The 26,026-nt window shown below is 37.0% G+C and overlaps 1 protein-coding gene across 1 annotated transcript; it reads right to left on the bottom strand.

Annotated features, from left to right (window-relative positions):
• Positions 1-881: 881 nt before the first annotated feature.
• Positions 882-6,457, bottom strand: LOC149814976 (GDSL esterase/lipase At1g29670-like). The gene is made up of 4 exons (XM_089989445.1): positions 6,027-6,457; positions 2,746-2,985; positions 2,401-2,653; positions 882-1,295 (listed from the first exon to the last, which is right to left on the bottom strand). Exons 1-4 carry the CDS (start codon positions 6,432-6,434, stop codon positions 1,033-1,035), a joined length of 1,164 nt encoding a protein of 387 aa, XP_089845571.1. The 5' UTR covers positions 6,435-6,457; the 3' UTR covers positions 882-1,032.
• Positions 6,458-26,026: the final 19,569 nt, after the last annotated feature.

Below are 26,026 nucleotides of genomic sequence, written 5' to 3'. Positions count from 1 at the left end.
CATGGGAATTAATGTCAATGAACCTATGGAATTAAGATGCGATAATCAAGTTGCCATCCATATTGGAGCTAACCCAGTTTTTCACGAGCGAACAAAACACATTGAGCTCGATTGTCATTTTGTTCGTGAAAAAATTCAGGCTCAAGTTATCAAAACTCCTCATGTCAGAAGTCGTGACCAATTGGCCGATGTTTTTACTAAAGCTTTAGGAAAAAGAAGACATCTGGATATCATAAGCAAGTTGGGACAGATTGATATCTGCCTACCAACTTGAGGGGGAGTTTGTTGGCATCGTTGTGGATAAGGGTCACGCCCCTTATTTTTAGCAGGTTTCCTCTATCCTGGGCTCCTTCTGTTTTTGGGAGGTTGTTACCTTCTGCATTGTGGTTATCGCATAGCCTCTTGTTGGCTATTTAACCAATACACTGTGTAACCAGAAATCATAACAAAATAAAGTGTCATTTGGGGTTTTCTCTGTGGATGTAGGCCACATTGGCTGAACCATCGATGTTTGAAAGAGAGCATCCAATGCAATGGAAAAGAAAACAGGACATGTGGAATAAGACAAACATCTTGCACAAGAAAGGATATGCAACCGCCACCCTTTCAATAAATTTTGCACTTCAGAAATCAAGACATAGCAATATTTTGCCTTCCATATCTGTAAATAGAGGGGGGGCACACAAATATTGTAAGAGAAGGGTTCCCAAACTCTATTTGAGAATTGATCAAAAACTATCTGCTGGCAAGGCTCCATATTGAGTGGAATATATTGAGATTTAGAGGCATTTATCTGCATACCAGCATTCAAACTGTGAATTCCCGATACGTTGGAAATATGTGAGACTTTCACAGACTGTGAATTCAGACTTTCACCGATATTTGTGGCTATGGCCCATGGAAACTAGAGCCACAAAGTTATGTACAGATTATTAACATATCCCTTGGTTACAATGATTGCAGCAAATATGAGTTATTACTAGCCTAACAAAAGCCAAGAGGGAGGCCTCGAGTGTTACAAAAACGCACCACTCACAAGCTTTCATATGCCTTTGCATGAGCATCTGAAACCATGAGGCTAGCCAGATGACCAACATTGTAGGGGTAAACTTCCGTTGCGAGCTTTGAGAAATATGCCTTCCTTGCCAAATGCTTGTAGAGGGCCTCTGTGAAGTGCACCCCATCGAAGTACATATAGGCATTCCTGTCTTTACATGGGCTGCTGCCCTTCGCACACATCTTCTTCTGGCTTGAACTTGAGAGTGTGCAGCAAGTCTCGTTTATCACCTTGAACCCTGTGAGTATTCATCATGTTGGTCATTTATGTAAGCCCTTCATTTAAAGCAATCAAGTCGAGATATGAATTTCATAAGCTATGAATAATTAGTTCTCCTTGTAAAACAGCAGATCAGGTGCAATCACATTGCACACTTTGTGATATAGCCTGTCAGCCCTGGGGCTCACCAGAAGATGGAGGGTGGATCAGGTGCAGCGGCACACTAAAGTGTGCAACGTGATTGCATCTGATCTGCCGCCTACAGGGAAAGGTTTATATAAACCCAAATTTAGTGACCAGTATGAGTCGAAACGTAATTTATTTGCATACCAGAAACGAACCTGAATCCTGTCTAATTGCAACCGGGCCCAAATTTTATGACTGATTCAAAATGGGTTATGGGAGAGTTCTCCTCATTCCCAAATTGGCATTTGACACTGGTCAATTGGAATGAAATCCCTCAAAGCAGTCAGAATTTTTCTTGGGTCTATTTTCCATGAGAGGGTTAGGTCGAACCCTCTATGAGTAGGGATCTCAGTGAGTCAAGTAAAGCCAGACCAACCCCATAATATCCGAATGTGACCACAAGAATGTATTCTCTATATTGATCAGGTTGGATCCAAAAGATCAATTCTTAGGTGGATCTGAACCCGGTTTAGGTGTTCTTAAACTAGAGCTGGATTTACGCTGCCCACCAGCTAGGCTGATATGGGCGAGTTTAATTTTATTAGTCAAAATCTGTATACTCAGTGGTACGTTTTTCTTTCCTCCCCTTTTCTGTTTGGGTTGAGGATGCTATTTTGATTGTTTGATCTTGAGAGAGAGAGAGAGAGAGAGAGAGAGAGAGAGAGAGAGAGATGGTTGGCACCTAGTGGCACCAACATCCTAATTTTTGATGATGAGGAACCCATACTCAGAACCGGGTCACTTAATTGATCCGCCCCACCGCTGCAAGGCAAACCCCAGGTGGGGCCCACGGCCTTAGGTGACCCACCTTGAAAAGCTATGGACACACTCGTGTGCCAGCGGGGTTTGATCCGGCGCCCTCCTCTAGTGACACCAACATCCTTGATGATGATGATGGTAGTGGTGGTGGTGGTGATGATGGTGAGAGGCGGCCATACCCAAGGGTGCCGGATTGTCAAAGACGTCTCTCACAAGTCTGTAGGTATCAACATAGACAAAATGAGATCCCGGCATCTCTTTCTTCAAATCATCTAAAGAAGATCCCAAACGAGAGTTGAACGAAATTGCTGCCTGATTCATAGCCTCCTGGCACCCTTCCTTCACATTAGACACTGCCCTGGCAAAGGGGGTGCAACCAATCGCTTGGACACCAAACAACACAAACTTTCTAGCTCCTAAGCCGTGCACCTTCTGCAAAAACCAAGCAAGCATTCAGTTGCTAACCGTTGTTTTAACAAACATTAGAATAGTTCTATATGGTGCCGAAGATATAGTTGTTGTACCTTGAGTTGTTGAGTGAAATTTCCCAATAGGAACTGCAGGAACTCATCTGAAGTGCATTGTCCGTTCCCACTGGACCGGGAACACATCCATGAGCAGTCATTGCCTCCAGCATTGAACATGAATATGCTCTTAGATAGGAAGGAAAAAAGTTGGTCCCCCTTGTTGAGTTGAGACCTCAGATCTGGGATAGTTACAGTTTGAAAGTGCCCGATTTGTTCGTTCAATGATATGCACACTGACTGTTAAAGGATTCACATGAAAGGGATATGTTTTCATTAGATGTTGCATTTCTTTTCTTTGTAATATGAAATGGTTAGTAATGGTCGACCTGAGTCATCGTCTCCCTATTGGGGACGTTTTTGTGATGAACTAACTTTGTTTTTTTTTTAGAAGATTCAAGACGATTTTTGCACGTATTTAAATTTTAAAATGAGAAAAGTTTAAAACACTGAAAATATAAAAATGCAAGGAAGTTGTAAGAAATTAAAATCGTGATATGTTTTTAAAGTGACATTTTGGTTAATCATAATTCTATAAAAAAAAATCATTTTAGAAATTTATTGCAATGGATTCAAAATGTCGCTAATGTTTGTCCAATCTCAAACTAGGGTCAGGGCCAACGGCTCTTACATTTATGGTCAAGTTAATCAAAAGGTTGAAAGAAAGCATATGTTAAAATATTTTATTTTCTTAATTGAGTGCTTTGTGCTCGAAGAATGTTAAAATGTATTTTCGTAACTTGGGCAGACTCCTCTCTATTACCCAAAACGAATATTAAAAAATTACAAAAACAGTGTTTGCCGTATTTACAAAAACACGCCAGCCTTCTCTAAAATTACAAAAACACGATTGTGTTAGCAAAATAATTCTCAAACACACGCCTCTTATGTGTGCAAGTACAACGGTTAGTTATACTCAAATGAGTGTATTATCCTCTACCATTTTATCATTTAACCTAAAAGAAATTAAGCGTTTTATTTCAAAAAGCAAAAAGGGTTCTTAGGGTTGCTTCCCTTCATCTACGTTGTGATTAGGGGTGGGCAGGGCCGGCCCTAGCCCATTTAGAGCTTGGCCCGCCGGGCTTTAAGTACGGCCCAGACCAGCCTGGCCCATTTACTAATGGGCTGAGTTTTGGCCCGGTCCATTTACTAATAGGCTGAGTTTTGGTCCAGTTCTTAATGGGCTCGGGTCTGCCCATTGGCCCAATGAGCCAATATGTGAAGCAGGTTAGGCCCAGCCCGACCCAAACCCATTTGTAGGTCAGCTTTTAATAAAAGTAATAAATTGATTTTTATAATACTAAAAAATAAATTAAATAAAAAGTATATATAATTCAAAATTCCTCATCTGATAATGCTCAAAGTATCCAAATCAAAAGTTTGTAACAATATTTCATCCATAGCAGCATTTGAACTAATAAATCAACATCAATTTTCCAAATTGACATAAAGCAGGATCTTGAATTCTTGTCCATAAAGTTATCTTTCTTTTTCTCCTAAAATTAGTGTAACTAATTAGGTAAATAGCAAATAATTAACAAGCTCTCATGTACCAACTAATTATCTTTCTAGTTTTCATAAAATTAATGCAACTAATTAAGTGATAATAGTTATTAATTGAATTACTATGTAATTAATTAATTTTTTAAAATTTTATATTATTAAAAATAACAAATAGCTCAGACCTGTGGTCCGGCCTGGTAGCTCCTGGGCCGACTCAAACCCGGCCCACTACGTAGCCAGGGGCGGCTCAATAGAAGTTGAAGCCCTAGGCATATTTCATTGGAGGCCCATATTTCTCTATTTTTTTCATTGAAGGCCCTAAACATGTGAAATATAAGGTTATATATATATATATATATATATATATATATATATATATATATGTATATATATATATATATAGAGAGAGAGAGAGAGAGAGAGAGAGAGGCCAGCTGGAGGTTGTAGGGATTCCAAAACAGTGGGAAGGCAGCAATCCGTCAACAACTGTAGTCGATGAGGGGGATGAACTCCAGCAGTTTACTCAAACGGAATGACAGAGAAACCTGAAAATCCCTCTTTTACTTCCGGCTAAATGGTAGAAAGGGGAAAGAGGGTAATATAGTCATTTACACATACAAAACCCTAATCTCACCATTGTAAACCCACTTTAGTTGAAGGAAGCGTGTGTTTGAGAACTATTTTCCTAACCTAGTCGTGTTTTTGTAAGTTTTGAAAAGTCACCTGTAAATAAAATCAAACGTTGCCGTGTTTTTGTAAACTTCTTTATTTTCTGAGGTGTTACGTCATTTTGACAAGTTTTTAACTCTTTCCCACTTCAGTCCAAACGTAATAAAAAATTGAAAAAAATTATTCAACTGTAGAAGAAAACAGACCGGCATGACCAAAAGATACAACGGAGAGAGAGAGAGAGAGAGGCGCATTTCTCTACCTACCATTCCTTGGTTTTCTTAGCAGACTTTGGCACAAAAGTGTTAGGTTAAAGCTAACGAATTAAAGTTAGCATTCCCTGAAGTTAAAACAAAGTTTAGGTTAGTTGGGTGAATATCTTTTTTTGTGCCTTCCGCTTTTTTATTTTCTTATTTTCACATCAGTATTATTTTTTTCTTGAATTCATCAAGGAGTACAAAAAAACAGGAGAGAGATGGACGCTGTCTTATGGACCACCTTCAAGCTGTCAAAGCTTCCGTCACCGTGCTTGTCCACTAAGAGGCCTGTTGCTTACGCCTTGAACCAAGGGATGCCCGTGACCTTGAGAACTTGTTACATCCTTGAACTTGAATGTCTTAAATTAACCCATCCAACCAAGTTTGCAGAGCCTTAATTTGTAAGGTCACGTCGATATTGTCTGCTAAAGGGTTTATTTGGAGCAACCAACATCCGGTTCTTGTTATGAAATTTTACAAATGCCTCAGTAATTTTTTCCCCTTCATAATAGAGTTTAGAAAGTGTTATATAATTGGAGAAAACTACATCTTTGCATAAGGTCAACTAGCACCCGATAATTCATCTATTCAATTTTCCAAAAAACTAGCATCCAATAATTCATTTAACCATTGAAAGGGAGTGGTTAGTCATATATGCTAGTACTGGGGTCTAGTGTAAATGACCAAGGCCCACCCTATCTCAAAAAGCAAAGTTTGCATTATTGAAAACCAACAAATAACAGTGTCCTACGGTTCATCAACTCTGAAACGCTTTGCTTTCATGCCCAACCTTCCCGCATAGAAACCTCAAGCATAAAAAACACAGGCAAGGGGAAGGAAGCTCATACTCACAATGTCAGCAATTGAGTCAAGAATTCCAGAACCACCAGAGGCATAATTGACTCCATTGAGTATCCTCTCCCCCTTGGTCTGAGGGTCCCTTGCGGCAGGAAGGAAGCCAGGAAGGTTGAGGAGCTGCCCCAAAAGATCAGATGGGTTCCTTCCGTTGGTGAACCTCCCTGTAGGGCCTTGGGGAAAATCAACTCCATAAGGCAGAAAATCATATTTGGCATCTGGATTTGGCAGGAAGACATTGTTTCCGTTGTCAACTAGGGAGTCCCCAAAAACAAACAAGGCTGGGACATACTTCTCTTGTGAGTATACCCTGGAAGAGACTGAAGAAGGAAGGAAAAGCACGAGATAGAAGAAGAATAAAATGAAGAGGAAGAAGAAGCAAGAGGACGGAAAAAATCTTAGCATCTTGTGGAGACAGTAACCAGATAAAGAATGACTTGTGGTTGAGGTTTCTTTGTGTTATATAATACGAGGAGGGTACGGGGGGAGTAATATGCGCGCACTTTGCCGCCCATCTTAAGTAATCAAATTAGTAGAAACATGCTTCTTATGTCTTGTTTTTGTTTGCCACCTAACACTCTCTAAGAAAAATTGTCTCATCCACGCTTACAGGAGAAGAGGTCGGATCAGGTGCAATCACATTGCATAAATGTAATGTGCTGCTGCACCCGATCACCCTCCATCTGCTATTGGAGGGAGGATCAGGTAAAATGTGATTGCACATTTTTAGTGTGTTGTTGCACCAATCACCTACCTGATCTCAATTCCTGCTGTTGGGCCCCACGTCTGATGGGTTGTACAACAGTAGATGGAGGGAGGGTGGTGTATGCTCGCCCCCGATGATTCACTGTATCCCACGTCTGTGTTCGGGGGAATGAATGAGCGTCACGTATTTATGCACATGGGGCTCATATTCCCTTGTATGTTGACATAACTTTGCATCGGACTCTGGTGTTGTTGCAAAGACTTAAGTACCCTTTCTTGCTATTCTTCTCATAAAGCGATGGTTTGAGAAAATGACAAAAATGCTCTTCATTCAAAAAAGAAAAAACAAACAGTTCAAAAAAAAGACAAACATGTCCTTCATCCAGAAAGTCGAGGATGATGTTGACTCTTCAAAGTCTTCTTCTTCTTTCTCCGTAAAACACTGTAAAACACACTCTCTCTCTCTCTAGAGAAGAAATCAAGGGAGGCAAAGAGTTCTTCCTAAAGAAGGCCATGAACATCAACCTTCTCACTCTCTCTCTCTCTTCTCTCTCTACTTCTGTGCACATCCAACAGACGATCCTACATTGCTCCATCAAACATTGACTGACCTGCACACTGATTGTAGCATCGTTCAACTTGATGAGTTGTGGAGCCTGATTCATAGTTTTTGCCTTTACAGGAGGGGGTTTGGGGGCTCCTCCCAGCGTGGGTAACATCATTCAACTTGATGAGTTGTGAAGCCTGATTTAGAGTTTTTGCCCTTACAGGAGGGGGGTCTCCCCCCGACGCGGACCAAATTTTTTTGGGGCCTTCCAACAACGATTTTTAGTATTATCGGGTTTTTCTACAGCGATTTATAGTGTTTTTTGGTCTCTAACGAGCCCCACAATGATTTATAGTATTATCCAGCTTTTCAACAACGATTTGTAGTGTCTTTCGCAAATCACTATAGCGATTTATAGTGTTTTTGGGTCTCCAACGAGCCTCACAATGATTTATAGTGTTATTCGGCTTTTCAATAGCGATTTGTAGTGTCTTCCGCAAATTACTATAGCAATTTATAGTGTTTTGGGGTCTTCAACGAGCCCCACAATGATTTATAGTGTTATCCGGCTTTTCAACAGCGATTTGTAGTGTCTTTCGCAAATCACTATAGCGATTTATAGTGTTATCCGACTTTTCAACAGCAATTTTTAGTGTCTTCCGCAAATCACTATAGCGATTTATAGTGTTTTAGGGTCTCCAACGAGCCCCACAGCGATTTATAATGTTGTTGGATCTCACTATAGTGATTTGTAGTATCTTCTGCAAATCACTATAGCGATTGTAGTGTTATTCATTAAGCAAATCGCTGTAAATCGCTACCCGAATTAGGACCAACTTGTCAGGGTTATATCTCCCTAACCAGAGGTCATATTTCAAATCCGTAAAAAGTGGTGTCTTTGTTATTAAGTCTAGTTTATTCCTGTAAATTTTCAGCGATTTCTATTGTAATTTCATTCTCTATTTTAACTAAAAACTAGAACCCTATTATTCTGTGTTATTTGAGTTGCACAACACCATTCTCGCTTGACATCCACATCTTGATTCTGGCATGCTCCTTGTTGGATTTTCCATTGATTTCTTCCAACCTTGCTTGAAATAAACATATGTCTTTCTCACCACGACACCCAGGACCCGTGCCGGGAGGAGCCTCCAAACCCCCCTCCTGTAAGGGCAAAAACTCTAAATCAGGCTCCGCAACGAATCAAGTTGAACGATGCTACCCACGCTGGGAGGAGCCCCCCAGTCCCCTCTCCTGTAAGGGTAAAAACTCTGAATCAGGATCTACAACTCATTTAGTTGAATGATGCTACCCACGCTGGGAGGAGCCCCCAAACCCTCCTTCTGTAAGGGCAAAAATTCTGAATCAGACTCCACAACTCTTCAAGTTGAATGATGCTATCCACGCTGGGAGGAGCCCCCAAACCCTTTTCCTATAAGGGCAAAAACTCTAAATCAAGCTCCACAACTCATCAAGTTGAATGATGCTACCCACGTTGGGAGGAGCCCTCAGACCCCCCTCCTGTAAGGGTAAAAACTCTGAATCAGGATCTACAACTCATTTAGTTGAATGATGCTACCCACGCTGGCAGGAGCCCCCCAAACCCTTCTCCTGTAAGGGTAAAAACTCTGAATCAGGATCCACAACAGTCAATGTGCAGGTCAGTTGGTGCTTGATGGAGCAATGTAGGATCTTCTGCTGGATGTGCATAGAAGCAGAAAGAGAAGGGAGAGAGTGAGTGAGAGGGTTGATGTTCATGGCCTCCTCCAGGGGAGATTTCTTTCTCAGATAATCCTACAGTGCAAAGACTGAGTCTTAAATAATCATCTTCGGAGCACTTAAGTCTTTACAACCACTCCTTTTCAAGAATCGTCATTTTTTTTTGGCACCAATGGAGGAGAGGGTACTTAAGTCTCTGTAATTGCATCAAACTCCAACGCTAATTAATGCTGAAAAACATGGGGATACGAGACACACATACTTACATACATGGTGCTCTTTGGAACCCCCGAACATGAGATGTAGCTAACTGCCTTGTTCAGGGGGGAACATATAACCTGCTTCGGTAGATGGAGGGTGATCAGGTGCAGCACCACCTTACATTTGCGCAATGTGATTGCAGCTGATCTAATTCATGCTGATAGGGATGCAAATGGATAGGATCTGGCTCTGGTTAGGGTTGACTCAATCCCTTTTCAATTAGTGGGTCTTGATTTGGGATACCTATTTGACTTCAAAGACGTGGTAGAATTCTGGATACAGATCTGATATAAAAACGACACCCACCCAACACAAGTTTAGGTATGTTGGTTTTCTTGTGCAATATATATAAGAAGTCGTATAACTGTAGTTATATGTCTTAGTAGTGCACTAGAGGGAGGGATGGCATGTCTCGGGCATCTTTTATCCTCCAAGGGTTAAAATACGAAAATAAAATATTTGAATGAACACCCCTTAGGAGGCTTGAGCACCCAAGTAGCCCAAGAAGTGGTACTTCAGGAGTTAATCAAGACGGTCGCTTAATTTGTGATGGTTGCAAGTATAACACATAATTCAAAAGCAATTGAATGGAAAGATACAAAAATGTTCATGTCATACAAGTCATGTAATATGCATAATTGTTATTTATGAAATACATGTCATTATATAATGTTATATGTTTAATAAATGATGACCTATCAATTTGTTTTTCTTGTTTGCTTTACATACGGTGCATATTAGAGACCAAGTAAGGGTTTGCGGGATTATACTGAGATATTAAGTTATTTCATGCTTCTTTATCTTACTATTTTATAAGCTCACAAGAGTAGGCGAACAGACAGACTCAGAGATATATTTGGAATGAACTGGATTGCATCTGAAAATCAACTATTATTTTTTGTTGTAAAAATTTGATATTTTATTTAATGAAATGAATGAAGTTATTTTTATTACTTTGAATTGTAAATTGTTCGAATGGTTTTTACTTAAAATTTATGGTGTGCCCAAGGTTAGGGCATGTTCAAATTTAAAAAGACTTTTGTTGTGTTTGAAAAGAGTTAGAAAAAGAATATAAAAAAAATCTAAATTTTTGCGGCATCAGACGCGGTGAGTGTCCCACCTATGACACCCAAATGGGTATGGTCTATTTAAGGTTCACACGAATTTCATTAATGAATCTAAGCCTTGCGTGTTCAACAATATAGCATGAATAAAATAATAGGTTTAAGATTGTCAATTGACAGCTAATATTTTAAGCAAAAAATAGATTTTTAGTCATGAAAAGGATGAGGGGAAATTCATTTTATGATTGGCAAAGAATCATATTGAACCCTTGTTACCAGGTTTAACGTGAGTTAATGAATCACAGAAATAAATGCAACAATGCAAGAAATCAACTCAATCATTTGATTCTAAATCAACAACTTATAATTTTTATAATTTTTTTAGGCTCCAAATACCATTTTTTTCATACAAAATGCATGATCCAAGGGTCAATTTCTAGTAAATCAAGCATGTTGAACACATTTGTAAGGCCATAATTTGAAAAAAAACACCAAAAATTGATAAAATGTTTCTTAGTAGGTAGATTTTCATTTTCCTATATATATATATATATATATATATATATATATATATATATATCATAGTGTTTATCGTTTCTAAGGTAAAGGGTTCTATTTCATAGGAGTCTCAGGTCCAATATATCATTAGGGTGTTCCTCGACATTACACCCTACATAGTTCGCGTACGATTGGTATCAGAGAATAGGGTTATTGGGTTTTAACTCAGTACAAACCTTAGTTTTCATGATTCCTCAAAAAGTGTATAGCCTCAACATGATTATGGAGTTTCTTAAAACTGTTCAGAAACTTTATCAACAATGTCATCTTCGACAATATCAAATCAAAGACATGATGCATAGAATAGATGTTTTAGAGGCATGTATGTTACATAGGCAGAATCATGATCTTCAGAAGCAGTTGGATGCACTCATACATCAATTGGAAACCTTAGTCATGCCAACGTGCCAAGCATTGGAAGAATATCCTCCAGTATAAGATCACCAATCGGATGACTCTTGCATACAAGCATCCTTCGAGAGTAGTCCCATCTCGACCTAGCAGGCTAGCTTCTTCTAGTCAACCCACACATGGATCAAACCAAAGCAAGCTCTCAACCCAACTCACATCTCAATCATGACTTGTAGGATTGAACAATGTCACCATGTGCTATACTTGTAGTGGAATGAGCCACAGAGCATCAAAATGTCGATCCAAGGTTTTCATTGACAAGGTTTGCAAGGATCGAGTCAAGATTTTAAGGGTGAGCCTATTTTTTATGAAGATGAGGAAGAACCCTTACATAAAATTGAAGGTGAACTCATTTTCGATGAAGATATGGGGGAAATTCAAGATGAGCTACTATGTCAAGAATAATCCTTATGGACGTCATCTTAACTACCGATGGATATGTATCAACATAATTAATTTCTTCTATTTGTGAGAACCCTTTAGCATCTAATCTAGCTTTAAATTTATCTATTGTTCTATCTTATTTTAGCTTTTTCTTTAAACTTGTTTACAACCAATGGCTTTACGTTTTTATGATAAATCAACTAATTCTCAAATATTATTCTTTTTCATAAACTTTATCTCATCTTGTATGACTTAAATCCATTCAAATGACTCTGGTGAATTAAGTGCATTTGAGAAAATGAGATTATTAGCTAATTCATCTATATCAATAGAATAACATAGTTCTTCAGTAAGATACATATACTACTCATCTAAATAAAAATGTAATGTTCTTGACCTTTTATGACCAGAAAGACGAGTTAAATATCAATATCTCCAAAAGGTGACACAACTTCTATATTATTTGGTGGCATATAATTGTCATGTAATAGAATAAGACACCCAAGTTCTTTATTTTGTTTATTTAGTAGGTCTTCTATAAGTTCAAATAGTTCATCATTTATATCTAGACTAGGTTTAATATATTGATCTTTCAAGAAATTTTCATATCTACTCTCTATCCATCCTTTTTTTGGGTGATAAAACTTGTAACCTTTGGATATGGTTAGTAACCTACAAAGGTACACTTAATACTCTTATAGCCAAGTTTGTCTTTGTATTGGCTAGAGATTCATACATAAGTGGCTAGTGTTTTGCTTTGTATATGTCAACAACTCATAAGGTATTTTGTCTATCGCTTTTCTAGGGACTCTATTTAGTATGAATATAGTAGTAGTTAAGGCATCTCTCCAAAATTTCTTGGGTAGATTTGCATGAGCTAACATAGATTTCATCATTTATAAGAGTTACATTTCACCTTTCAGCTACTCCATCTTTTTTGTGGCATATTGGACATAGTTTTATAAAGAGTGATGTGATGTACCTTACAAAAAGGTTTCAAATTCTATTGAATGATATTCGCCTCCTCGTGTAGTGCAAAGTCTTTTAATTTTCTTAAGTGTGATTCAACATGTTTTTCATATTCCACAAATTTTTTTAAAGCCTTATATTTATATATTATAAGATAAACATAACCAAACCTTGAAAAATCATTTATGAGAGTTATAAATTATTTTATTATATTTTAATATTTCAATTGTAAATAGTCCAAATATGTCAAAATATACTTCTAAGAGTTCTAATGATCTAATACCTTTAGTAAATGATTCTCCCAATAAGCAAGGTTCACATTTTCTTAAGTCTGAATTATTTAATTCAGGTATTAGTTCATATTTAACCATTCTTTTCATTTTGTTAACATTTATATGTTCTAGTCTTGAATGCCATAAATAAGGATCAACATTCAAAGCATAGTCAAATATAAAGCAAAAAAAAAAATAACTCATTATTTTAAACGGAACAAACAATATTCAAAATCAAGGTGACATTAACATGGTTATAAATATTGATGGTCACCTATCCTGGAAGAAATCTATTCTCATAGCATTTCTTGACAAATTTTTGCACAAAAATCAAAATTTTCCTCAAAGAGAACACATGGAAAACATGTCTATAACAAACACTACAAGAAACCTGTGGATTAGCGATGACCTAAATCCGTCGTTAATCTGTCGCTAAACAGCTTAGCGGTGGATTAGCGACAGATATCTTCCATCATGATTTTTTTTACTCTAAATCGCAATGGAATATATTTGTCGCCTATTCTGTCTCTAAGTAGCGACAGATTGTATATGTCACCAGTTCCGTCGCTAAGTTGTGACGGAATAACGAATGCCAACATCCGTCGCAAGGTCGGCGTTACTATATATCGACTTTGGTTTTGCAATGGATTTATAGTCGTCGCTACTCCGTCACTAAATTCAACGCTAATAGTAATTAGTGACGGATATATCCGTCGTTAATCCGATGCAAACAAGGAAAAAATTTAAAAAATATATTTGAAAATTAAATATTGAGAAAAAAATTCTCGTGATACAATTTATATTTCTTGTACAATTTATGTTTCCTATGAATAAAAAATAAAGTACACATCAAAATACAAATAAAAGAAAACTAAAACAATTAATCGTTCCACTGTAAAATTTGCAAGTTCTAATTATTTACAATTCAAAATTTACATTTTTGAAACAAAAAGAAGGTAGAACAAATTCAACACATGAATCTAATCATTGCAAAGATTTTATAAATCTTCTTGTTCATTGTCTTGTTATGTCCCTTCAACTCCACTACGCTGATTATCGCCAGCAACCTACACAAGAAAAGAAAGGTCAATATTGATAAACAAAATATATTGAAATAAATTATACTCTATATGTGATTCTATCATCCTAATGTGTTCTAAGGCAGTAAAAAAACTGTATATGTGATTCTATCATGCTCATATGTGTTATAAGGCAGTAAAAAATTTGTATATGTGATTCTATCATGCTCGTATGTGTTCTTAATGCAGTAAAAAAACTTATATGTGATTCAATCATGCTCACATGTGTTCTAAGGCAATAAAAAAACTTTATATGTGAATCAATCATGCTCACATGTGTTCTAAGGCAGTAAAAAACTATATATGTGGTTCTATCATGCTCATATGTGTTCTTAAGGCACTAAAAAAAACTTATATGTGATTTAATCATGTTCATATGTGCTATAAGGCAGTCAAAAAAACTGTATATGTGATTCTATCATGCTCATATGTGCTCTAAGGCAGTCAAAAAATAGTATTTATGTGATTCTATCATGCTCATATGTGTTCTAAGGTAGACAAAAAACTATATATGTGATTATATCATGCTCATATGTGTTCTAAGGCAGTCGAAAAAACTACATATATGATTCTATCATTCTCATATGTGTTCTTAAGGAAGTAAAAAGAACTTATATGTGATTCAATCATGCTCATAGGTGCTCTAAGGCAGTCAAAAAAATAATATTTATGTGATTCTATCATGCTCATATGTGCTCTAAGGCACTCAAAAAAATAATATTTATATGATTCTATCATGCTCATATGTGTTCTAAGGCAGTAAAAAAACTGTATATGTGATTCTATCATGCTTATATGTGTTCTTAAGGCAGTAAAAAAAACTCATATGTGATTCAATCATGCTCATATGTACTCTAAGGCAGTCAAAAAAATTGTATATGTGATTCTATCATGCTCATATGTGCTCTGAGGCAGTAAAACAAATAATATTTATGTGATTCTATCATGCTCATATGTGTTCTAAGGCAAACAAAAAACTATATATGTGATTATATCATGCTCATATGTGTTCTAAGGTAGTCGAAAAAACTGTATATGTGATTTTATCACCCTCATATGTGTTTTTAAGGCAGTAAAAAAAACTTATATGTGATTCAATCATGCTCATATGTGCTCTAAGGCAGTCAAAAAAATAATATTTATGTGATTCTATCATGCTTATATGTGTTATAAGGCAGACAAAAAATTATATATGTGATTATATCATGCTCATATGTGTTCTAAGACAGTAAAAAAAACTCTATATGTGATTCTACCATGCTCATGTGTTCTAAGGCAGTAAAAAAGCTTTATATGTGATTCTATCTTGCTCATATGTGTTCTAAGGCAAGCAAAAAACTGTATATGTGATTATATCATGCTCATATATGTTGTAAGGCAGTCAAAAAAATTGTATATGTGATTCTATCATGCTCATATGTGCTCTAAGGCAGTCAAAAAACTTTATATGTGATTTTGTCATGCTCATATGTGTTTTAAGGCAAACAAAAAACTATATATGTGATTATATCATGCTCATATGTGCTCTAAGGCAGTCAAAAAAACTCTATATGTGATTCTACCATGCTCATATATGTTCTAAGGCAGTAAAAAAAATGTATATGTGATTCTACCATGCTCATATGTGCTCTAAGGCAGTCAAAAAGTTGTAGATGTGATTCTACCATGCTCATATGTGTTCTAAGGTAGGCAAAAAATTGTATATGTGATTTTATCGTGCTCATATGTGCTCTAAGGCAGTCAAAAACTGTATATGTGATTCTACCATGCTCATATGTGCTCTAAGGCAGTCAAAAAACTGTATATCTGATTCTATCATGCTCATATGTGTTCTAAGGCAATAAAAAAACTGTATATGTGATTCTATCATGCTCATATGTGTTCTTAAGGCACTAAAAAAAACTTATATGTGATTCAATCATACTTATATGTACTCTAAGGCAGTCAAAAAAATGTATATGTGATTCTACAGTGCTCATATGTGTTCTAAGGCAGTAAAAAAAACTTTATATGTGATTCTATCATGCTCATATGTGTTCTAAGGAAGTAAAAAAACTGTATATGTGATTCTATCATGCTCATATGTGTTCAAAGGCAATAAAAATATTATACTGAAATATTATATAAAAGATCAGTATTGATAAACAAAATATACTGAAATAAATTATATCCAATGCACCTAAGTTAAGGCAATCAAAGTTATATGAAATCTAATGACATGCAATATATCACATAGAACTTTCATACCTGAGAGGCACCTGCAATCGAAGTTCTCCTGTTCTGCTAAAAACTGTTGAACTCGTCTCAGAGAACGTCGGCAATTGTTTCATAAAAGTAGTCACACATTGTGTCCTTAACGATTTAGCGTACATCATCACCGAAAAAAATATGATGCTTGGAGCTGATGTTCACAGGAGAAGTCTGTGAGTTGTGATTGGAGGAAGCAACAACTGGTGAGATGTTCATATTACTCCCAAACCCAAACACAACCCTTTTTGGGTTCACCTGCTGCAGTTACCCATGCTGCAGGATCAAATGATGGATGCTGAGTAGAGTCATCATCATATCGCTCTACCATCTGTTGCTCATATGCCTCCTACAAAATAATGTTTACAATATGCATTAATAATTAAGAATTACAATGTTTATGATAACTTGTATATTACAATGATTATTAATACAATAAATACATATTGTTGTCATTCTCGCCTTCTCTAATACAAACTCTCACGTGGTCTTACGTTTATGTGTTTCAACAAAAATATCCTTGTATGACACAATGCATCTTTTTTCTGCTTCCTGCGAAGTGAAATAATAAAAGATTTAGTTAACAGGTTTGCAATAATACTTATAAAATTGACAATATATATTGATGAGTTACCATTTTCTTAAGGTGGTCCCCAAAAGTCTTAGATCCACCTGTGTGTAGATGGGTTTTGAGCATTTTTGCTGGATTTTGTGCAGCCTTCGCTGAGCGGTTTCGAAATGCATCATATGCTCACTTGTCGCATATTCCCTCCGAATAATCTTTCTTGATAGTAATAGGGCCATGGCCCTTCCACTATAGTAGATCATCTATTCCGCCAAATGTTTTTTTTGTTGCAGTCTTCATATTGTGCAGCATGTCTGCAAATTGATCGACAGCCACCTTCTGCCACACCTTCCTTGCATCATGTTCCTCCATCGTAGTCACGAAGCGATTTGAAGCCTACATATATTTTCAGAAAGTTAGTAGACATAACTATAACAAAAAAATAAATATAAAACACATTAACTATGACAAACAACTGTATACCGTGAATGAGGACCACAATCTATCTATCACCTCTTTTGGATACTTTTTTCATTGAGCGATCGGTCCTGGTAGATGTTGAAGTAGTGAATTCTTATTATCATGTACTACTTCTTGTGGCTCAAACCTCATGATGCATATGAATTGGTATACAGAAAATATCAATATACAATATTTATAAGATATGGAATAAGTGAAAAGAAAATACTTACAGTCGATTATCAATATACACTATTTGAACGAGTCTTCTTGTGCCAGACTGAGAAGACTTTGCATCCTGTGTTGGCTTTTGACTTGTATGATCAACTGATGTAGGTGAGTCATATACAGGCGAAACATCATCTACAACAAAATATGTTAGAAATTCATAGAATGCACATTTTAACTAATCAAGCATCCAATTAGTTAAATGATATACCTATCAAAGGAGCCTGTGAAGACGAAGGTTGAGCCTAGATACTACAGGATGAACGACCACTATAAGCTCCAAAAACCATATTCTAACAAATAAAAAATGTCATGCAATATATTCAAATTATTTCAAATCATTCACATCAATGCAATACATTTTAATACATTCAAATAATTCAAATCAAGTATTGCAATACATTCAAATCATTGGAATACCTGCAAATCATCCACATTATTGCAATACATTCAAATCATTCACATCAAGTATTGCAATACATTCAAATCATTCACATCAAGTATTGCAATACATTCAAATCAATCACATCAAGTATTACAATACATTCAAATAGAGGTTTGTATTACAAGATTTTGATCACTAGCTTGAGAATTCTTCCTCATCACTTGTTTGACTTTCATATTCTTCTTCTTTATCTTCTTCATCTTCTTCTTCTTCTTCTTCTTCTTCTTCTTCTTCTTCATCTTCTTCTTCATTGTTTGTCCATCCACTTGGTATATCATTTGGATCACATTTTTCTATGAATGTTTCATTGACCAATGGAGATATGACATGCATATCATGCACAACATCATGACCATAAGAGAAGTCATAGATATCATCTGATTGATAGTAATCACTCTCTTCAGTTAACTTGTCTTCCTGTAACTGATCATACTCAGGGTATAGTTTGGACTTCACCTTGCAAACTGCCCACCATTCATTTCTATCTGACTTTTTTGTACTCGGATATAAAGTATAATAAACTTGTTGAGCTTGCGAGGCTAATATGAATGGTTCATATGTTCCAAACCTTGAATTATGATTCACCTCCACAATGCCTGAGGCTTTGTCGACTCTTGTTGTTGTTGGATCAAACCAATGACACTTGAATAAAGTTACCCTATTATTTATGCCTAAGTAAGTCAACTCTATTATTTCTTCTATAACACTCTAGTAATCATGTTCATTTTCACTGTATCTGCTACCCTTGGCACACACGCCACTATTCACCATTGATTTATTTATACCGTAATCTTTTGTATGGAATCGATAACCATTTACGATGTACCTGTTGTAACATTGCACAACTTTGGTCAAACCATTTTGTAAATCATATATTCCTTGATCTTTAACATCACCATAGCAGACCTACACACAAACATAAACAATGATTGTGATCACAACCAATTAAGTAACTTAGTGTTGTTACAAGTATACAATTTATGTGAGCGTCCTTACCAACTCTTTCAACCACTCCACAAACTTAGTTTCACATTGTTTTTGTACTTCTGCATCAGTGAGATGTGAAACTTCTCTTTGCAACTCCAGATCAAATCGTCTGCAAATCACAAATACTTATATTACCAAACCATAAATGCACATATAGAATACAAAAGTATTTAGAATTATGTTGCATCTATATATACTTACTCGATGTATGGGTCGATCGCTAAGCAATTAAAAAGAATATAGATGTGTGTTGCGTCTTGCTCTCGATATGCCAAGAGTCTTGATTGACAACTACCAAATGCATGCCCAAGTGGTTGAAATATCGACAGTTTGTCAACTACAGTTACTTGTTCTTCATCATCGTTATGAGGCGGGAATGTGTAATGTGTTGGAATGTGAGGTTCAAAGTACATAGATGAGAAATTTGAAATCTCTTCTAAAGTGTACGTCTCACAAATATTGGCCAGCATGAGTATAGAGTTGATCTACCCCCAAATGGATTAAATCCATTTGTACATAGACCGAGCCTAACATTTCTCACTTCCATTGCAAAATTCTGATGAGTACAATCAAAGTGCTTCCAAACTTCCACGTCAACAAGATGTGTGATCTTGTCTTCATCATGTCAAACTTTATTTGCATGCCATCTCATGTGTTTAGTTGTTCTTGAAGACATATACAATCGTTGCAATCTAGGAGTGATAGGAAAGTAGCAGAGCGACTTGTATGAAACTTCTTTTAATCTCGTGCTACCATTGCCTCTTGTCTTTGGCTTAAACCAAGGATGTCCACATGACGGGCATGATATGTTGTTTTCCTAGTCTTTGAAATACAACATGCAGTGATTTGGACAAGCATCTATCTTTTTATACCTCATACCTAGAGCGTTGACCATAACCTTCGCACGATAAGAAATTTATGACAATTTCTCATCTTTGGGCAACATACTCTTCACAATCATGCACAAACGGTCAAAACATGATTGACTCAAATTATACTCAGAATTCAATCTCATTAGTTGAAAAATTGCATACAAGATAGTGTGACTCTAACAATCGTTCCAAAGTAGCTTATTAACATCTTTAAGTAAATCATAAAATCTACTAGCTGCATTATTTGGTAATTCTTCATTTACTACAGTTGTTACATCATTAGGACCCATAGCAAAACCCAATTTTGTTCTTGCGACATCAAATATCAAATCCATATATGGATTATCATGCACCATATTCATTCGTGCATCAAAATTGTTTCTAAATTCTTCACCATGAAATGTTCAATTCTGATAATCATTCACAAATCCCTTCCTGTATAGGTGATGTCTAACACCATGAGGTTCTACAAATCGATTGTTCTTATAGATCTTGCAAGGACACTTAATCTGACCTTTAAGATCCACAATACTAACACTTGCCGTTGCAAATTCAATAAAACTTTCAACACCATTTGTATATCCATGCGATAACTCATTGTCAACTATTCTACAGTACATCCATTCACGGTTTGCAGTCATTTTGTCGTATGATGTTACTAATAGTATCCTAACCAGTTAAAAGAAAACCATTAGAATGCTATGATGAAGAAAATATTAAATTTATCATGCAATATATGATGTCTTACAATCACAAGAATTATGATGTATGCATTGATAACTTAATATTTTTATGTGCAAACTATTCATAACACGATACATTTATTTGAAGCATGCTTTCATTATACAATTTCACATGTAAGTCATAATCAAATTGAAAGTAACTACAACCAAACATGGATACAATCACATCAAACATTGCAATACATCAAAATCAATCATATCAAAAAAATGTCAAAGATGTACCTGCAGCAAACACACTCTAATATCTCGTTAACTATTAGCATGCCTAGCATGGAATCCATACTCCAAAAATAAGAATACTTCTATTCTCATACATTAAAATCATGCTCGGCATGATCTCCAAACTCCAACAAAGCAGTCCTAGATATCAACAACTAAGTGAGTGTGTGAACAGTAAAGTGTTGCATCCAATAAATTAAATAACATGTGATGCACTTGCATCACTTACTCACCAAGGGTATTTACCCGATTTGCATTATTTTTGTCACTTACTTACCACGGGTGGCAGGGTACAAATGGGATCCATTGAGAAATCTGCAAGAGACGGTGTGTTAAAATGAAGTCACCCTCTGCCAAAAGAAAAAAAAATAGAATAAATATTGAAGTCGAACAGGATTTCAGTGAGGCAGAATGCCTCCCCAGCGTCGACCACCTCTCCATTCGGCCCAACCGCCCTCGAGTTCGGTCGGCCAGTCAGTAGGTCAGTGATATACGACAACAACACGAGGTCTTCGAAGGCAGTGATCGTCCCCCGGAGCGGCAGGCACAAGGTGATGTCATGGTTCATGAACCCGGTGATCGCCGAGTGCCACCCGGCTTGTCGCCCCCCTACCGAAAAAAAAAATGAGACAGGAGGGGCGACCCCCAACCAAAAAAAATGAGGTTGGGTCATCGCCACCCCCCTGCCAAAAAAGCAGGGGGGCGACTCCCTGCCGGAAAAAACAAATGAGGCAGTGGGCGACTCTCTGCCTGAAAAAACAAATGAGGCAAGGGTCGCCCCTCCCTGCCAGAAAAAAAGAGAGGTATGAGGGCGACCCTTTACCGGAAAAGCAGGGGGGCGACCCTCTGCCCGAATAAAAAAATGAGGCAAAGGACGACCCCCTGTCGAAAAAAAAAAATAAGGCAGGGGGTTGCCCCCCTGCCAAAAAAAAAAAGTGGCATGGGGGCGACCCCCTGCCCGAATAAAACAACGAGGCAGAGGGGTCGCCCCCCTGCCAGAAAAAACAAAATGCGGCAGGGGGTCGCCCCTGTCAAAAAAAAAAAAACAAACGAGGCAGGGGGGCGACCCTCTGCCGAAAAAGCAGGGAGCGACCCTCTGCCTGAATAAAACAACAAGGCAGGGGGTCGCCCCCCTTCCAAAAAAAAAGTGGCAGGGGAGCGACCCCCTGCTTAAATAGAACAATGAGGCAGAGGGGTCGCCCTCTGCCGGAAAAAACAAAATACGACAGAGGGTCGCCCCCCGTGCCGGAAAAACAAACGAGGCAGGGGGGCGACTCCCTGTTGAAAAAAATAAAAGGGGCAAGCGCCCCCCCCCCCCCTGCCGGAATAAAAAAGAGGGATTTACCTAGGAGATGTCGGGCGACGGGCGGGAGGCGACGGGCGGGAGGCGACGGGCGACAGACCAAGGAGCAACGGGCGACAGACCGGGGAGTGCGGCGGGCGGCGGGCCGGAGAGTGCGTCGGACGATGGAGGAGTGCATCAAGCGGGCGAGAGAGATAAAACAAAAAAGAGAAAAAAGGGCTCTGATTAGGGATTTGCGGGAAAATTAGTGATGGATTTGGTGACAGTCTAATTCTATCACAACACCATCATAAATTTACATGACCAGTTGGCGACGAAAGATTTATGTTGCTAACGTCGTCGCTAAGTAGCCATGAAAAAACTTCTGTCGCCAAATTCGTCGCTAATTGTCACGTGTGTTGCGACTTAGCGACAGATTAGTTTCTCTCACTAATCCGCCGCAACATTGCAACGGGAAAAAAACTGTCGCCAATATCCATCGCTAATTGGCAATTTTCTTGTAGTGAAAGTTTTGCCCTTAATCATCAAACGATATAACCCAATAGTTATTACCCCATAGTAAGTATTATTACCTATATACACTTTGTGTTCATTTGGATTCACCTCTTTTAGATCCACTAACCCATTCTTCATTTTAGCAATATGATGAGTTGAAGTTGAATCAATCCACCAACCTAGAATATCATGATCGGCAATCAAGCATTCGGATATAACCATAAGTATTTCATGTTTCCCACCTTTTGGTGTATTTTTGTTAGGCCTTTTTAAATGTGAGTAATTATGCTTGAAATGTCCAGTTTTTTCACAGTAGAAACATTCATCTTTCTAGTGAGCAACTTCTTGTGTCGTGTGAAATGATTGTTGCTTCTTATTCTTGAAGTGATTTGTCTTGTTGTATCCCTTTTTAAATTGGTCCTTAGCACCACGATCATTTTCAAGTCCTTTGGCCAATAGTAACTCATTTCTTTTTTTTTATATGCTCTTGCTTAAGAGCAAGCTTACTAGAGTCAAGAAAGAATTCAATCTTAAAGCAAAAATAACTATATTTCATAATATAAGAAGGCTATTCAAAATAGTTGAAATTTGTGTATGGTTGGGTATCACATTTTCTGCTGCAACAAGGCTCTTTGCCATGACTCCATGGCATAGTGTTCACATGATCCACTATATTATTTGACTCCTTCATTCTCAAGGAATTATACTTTTCAAAGAATAATTGAATATGAGGTTTTGAATTTGTATCATATTTTGCACATATGGCATCTGCCATACTCTTGATAATAGGACAATCTTAGAAGACCTTTATCAAATGTCCACAAAGTAAGCAAAGTTGCTTTTGCATAAAGGTCATCTTCAACATATTTGTCTAACTTTTTTTTTTCTTGAGGAGTTACATTGTTTGAAAGCACATGTTTTTCTTCTTTAAAACATAGTGGATCTTTTTAATGATAAAAATATGTTCTATTTTATGGCTTCAAAAGTCAAATTTTGAACCATTCAACTTAACAATTTTTTATAATTCATTTGCGAGAACCTTTCTCGCCATATTTTCACCTTTAGAAGGCAATTACAAAATTAATAAACAAAGTACAACCAAAGTATGTCCTTGTCTAGCTTTAAAGTTCCCAAAGAATAATGGTTTTTTATGTCCACAAATTGTTATGTAATTTGTTCAAAACCAATGGTGCATCGTATAACTGGTGGAGGTCTGCCTAATCCCACCTTATCTATCTAAAAAAAATGTTATGTAATTTTCAACAAGTTTTTTAGACTACCAAAATGCAATTGTAAAAAAAAAACACCTATTTTGCAATTTTGTTGAGTCAAGTCCAATTTTTTGAATTTCAGACAAGTTTAGACACTATTCAACAATATCAGAAATACTAAACAGAATATATGACAAATAACAATCACTTTTCTGAATTTCACAAATTTAGGCACTGATCAATAATATAATTGGAACTACTTAAAATGAAATGTCAAATATAAAAATCACCAATATATATGTCTTCAAACTACAAATATTCATCAATTAAGCAATATGCAGTAATTATTATACAACCTTTTAGAAATTTCAGAATGTCAAAGGCACTAACAGAGAATTATCAGCAAACTCGCTTTTGATAAAAGAGGAATAGAAAACTCGCAATCCTTCTCAAGAGTCAAAATAGAGGGTTCCAACTTCTCTACACATGGCTTGCAGAGAACTGTAATCTGGTAACCTACTGGGGCCATTCGATGTCCCTTTATCAGTTGGCTAGTGTCCAGCCACCTACCAGCAAGAAGCAGAGAAATAAAGACGAAGCAATAGAGTGCTTCAAAAAAGGAAAATCAACTTAACAATAGAATATAAAAAGGAGATGGAGGCCACACACAATCTGCAGGCCGAGTTTTTAAGTATATTTTTCAATCACTTGACTGAGGTCTAAAAAAAGGCACAATATGTAGCAATAGAGATACACACTAAGTGCTTTCTAAACTGCCTCAAAGAAAGTAGATCTCATAGGAGAAGCATATATGCAACATGTATATGCAGTTTGTGTATTGTACACCTATCAACTCAACCTCTAAATTAAGAGCCAAGCAAAAGAAATATAGCTTGCAACAAGGTTGCACACTATATGTTTGTTAAAATGCCTCAAAGAGGCTAGACTTACCTCTGATTGCTAAATACTCTTGTTGTGATGTAGAGTGGGCAGTTGTTGTGATTTCCCACGTATGAAAGCACTTGAAGCAGAATGATCAACAGAGCAGCATGTGGGACATGAAAACACTAACATTGAGAGCGCAACAGACTATGACTACTACTCTGAAACCTATATCTATGGTGGTTTCAAGCAATGAAGGGCAGAGAGAGATATCGTGAGACTGGTGATTTTCAATGGGACTGCAAGGTATTTCCTCACCTTTTATGGTATGCAATTTCTAAGTTTTACACACTTTCCAATATGTGCCATCTCTATTTATAGATTTTCCTTGAACTAGATTTGCGTATGTTATCTCGTTGGAGAAGACAGTCTCCTCCTTCATTACTTGAAGGGCTATCTTAATTATGATTTTGGTAAGTTTTGCAAAAAATAATTAGATTTATTATGTTTGTTTATAGAACAACATGACACTATCATACTGGGTCTACCTTCAACAGAAATATTATTGATAGTCACATTCAACCACAATCATATCGGTAGTGCTTGACCCATAAAATATTCAAGAAAATGTTTGTAAGTTACTGCATTTGAATGGGACTCTCAAGTTTGTAATTGTTTCGTGGTGTTTGGATGAAAACTAGATAATGCAAGTTTCTGCCTATTCCCCACCATGTCTGGAAATCAAATAAATCTTCTAATGTGTTAATAGAGAAATGCATTTTTTGTGGACTCTATTTCTAGATGAACTTGAGTTGATTTCCAAGTTACCAAATAGAGTGACTTAGTAAATAGCACACAAGGAGTTTGAGTGAAAACTTCCTGAGCCAATATGTAGCTCAACTTTGATGACAACTATGTCGGGCTCAAAATGTGATAGTTGTCATGATATGTTGTTGGACATTACAGATTGGGTCCAACCGTAAGTGTGTCCCGGTTTGACACTAATGAAGGTTTTAGTGGGGCATTAGTAGAGAATTAGTGGGAAAGGGGTTAGCTGAATGTTAAAGGTTCACATTCAATATGGCATGTGAAGGGTTCACATACATGAATGTCATGTATGTAACCCCCCACTTTTCTCCCACTATAAATTGAGGCATGATTGCTTGATGAGAGCAACCAAGGTGTCCGCTTTTTCTTATTGGGTTCAGGGTCCTTCTCACCATCGACTTGATGACCTCAGTTCATCGTGGGCGTCAATGGAATAAGGAGAATGACGTGCACTTGCGCCAATGCTTGTCTCATTCATGGTATCTACAGATATGTGTGCTTGTTTTTACATTTCGGTTATGGTTTTATATGAACGCTAACATTG

Source organism: Nuphar pumila, chromosome 15 (genome assembly GCF_984573655.1).
Source record: "Nuphar pumila chromosome 15, dmNupPumi1.hap1.1, whole genome shotgun sequence".
NCBI classification, from domain to species: domain Eukaryota; kingdom Viridiplantae; phylum Streptophyta; class Magnoliopsida; order Nymphaeales; family Nymphaeaceae; genus Nuphar; species Nuphar pumila.
This window is presented reverse-complemented; position numbering and strand designations above follow the sequence as displayed.

Bases quoted from the DNA above. Each gene is read 5' to 3' on its own strand.
- LOC149814976 (XM_089989445.1), bottom strand. From the start codon at position 6,434: ATGCTAAGATTTTTTCCGTCCTCTTGCTTCTTCTTCCTCTTCATTTTA. The intron at 2,986-6,026 runs GTGAGTATGAGC...ATCCTTTAACAG, and splicing joins TTGACTCAATTGCTGACATT to TCAGTGTGCATATCATTGAA. The intron at 1,296-2,400 runs GTATGGCCGCCT...GAATACTCACAG, and splicing joins TGACAATCCGGCACCCTTGG to GGTTCAAGGTGATAAACGAG.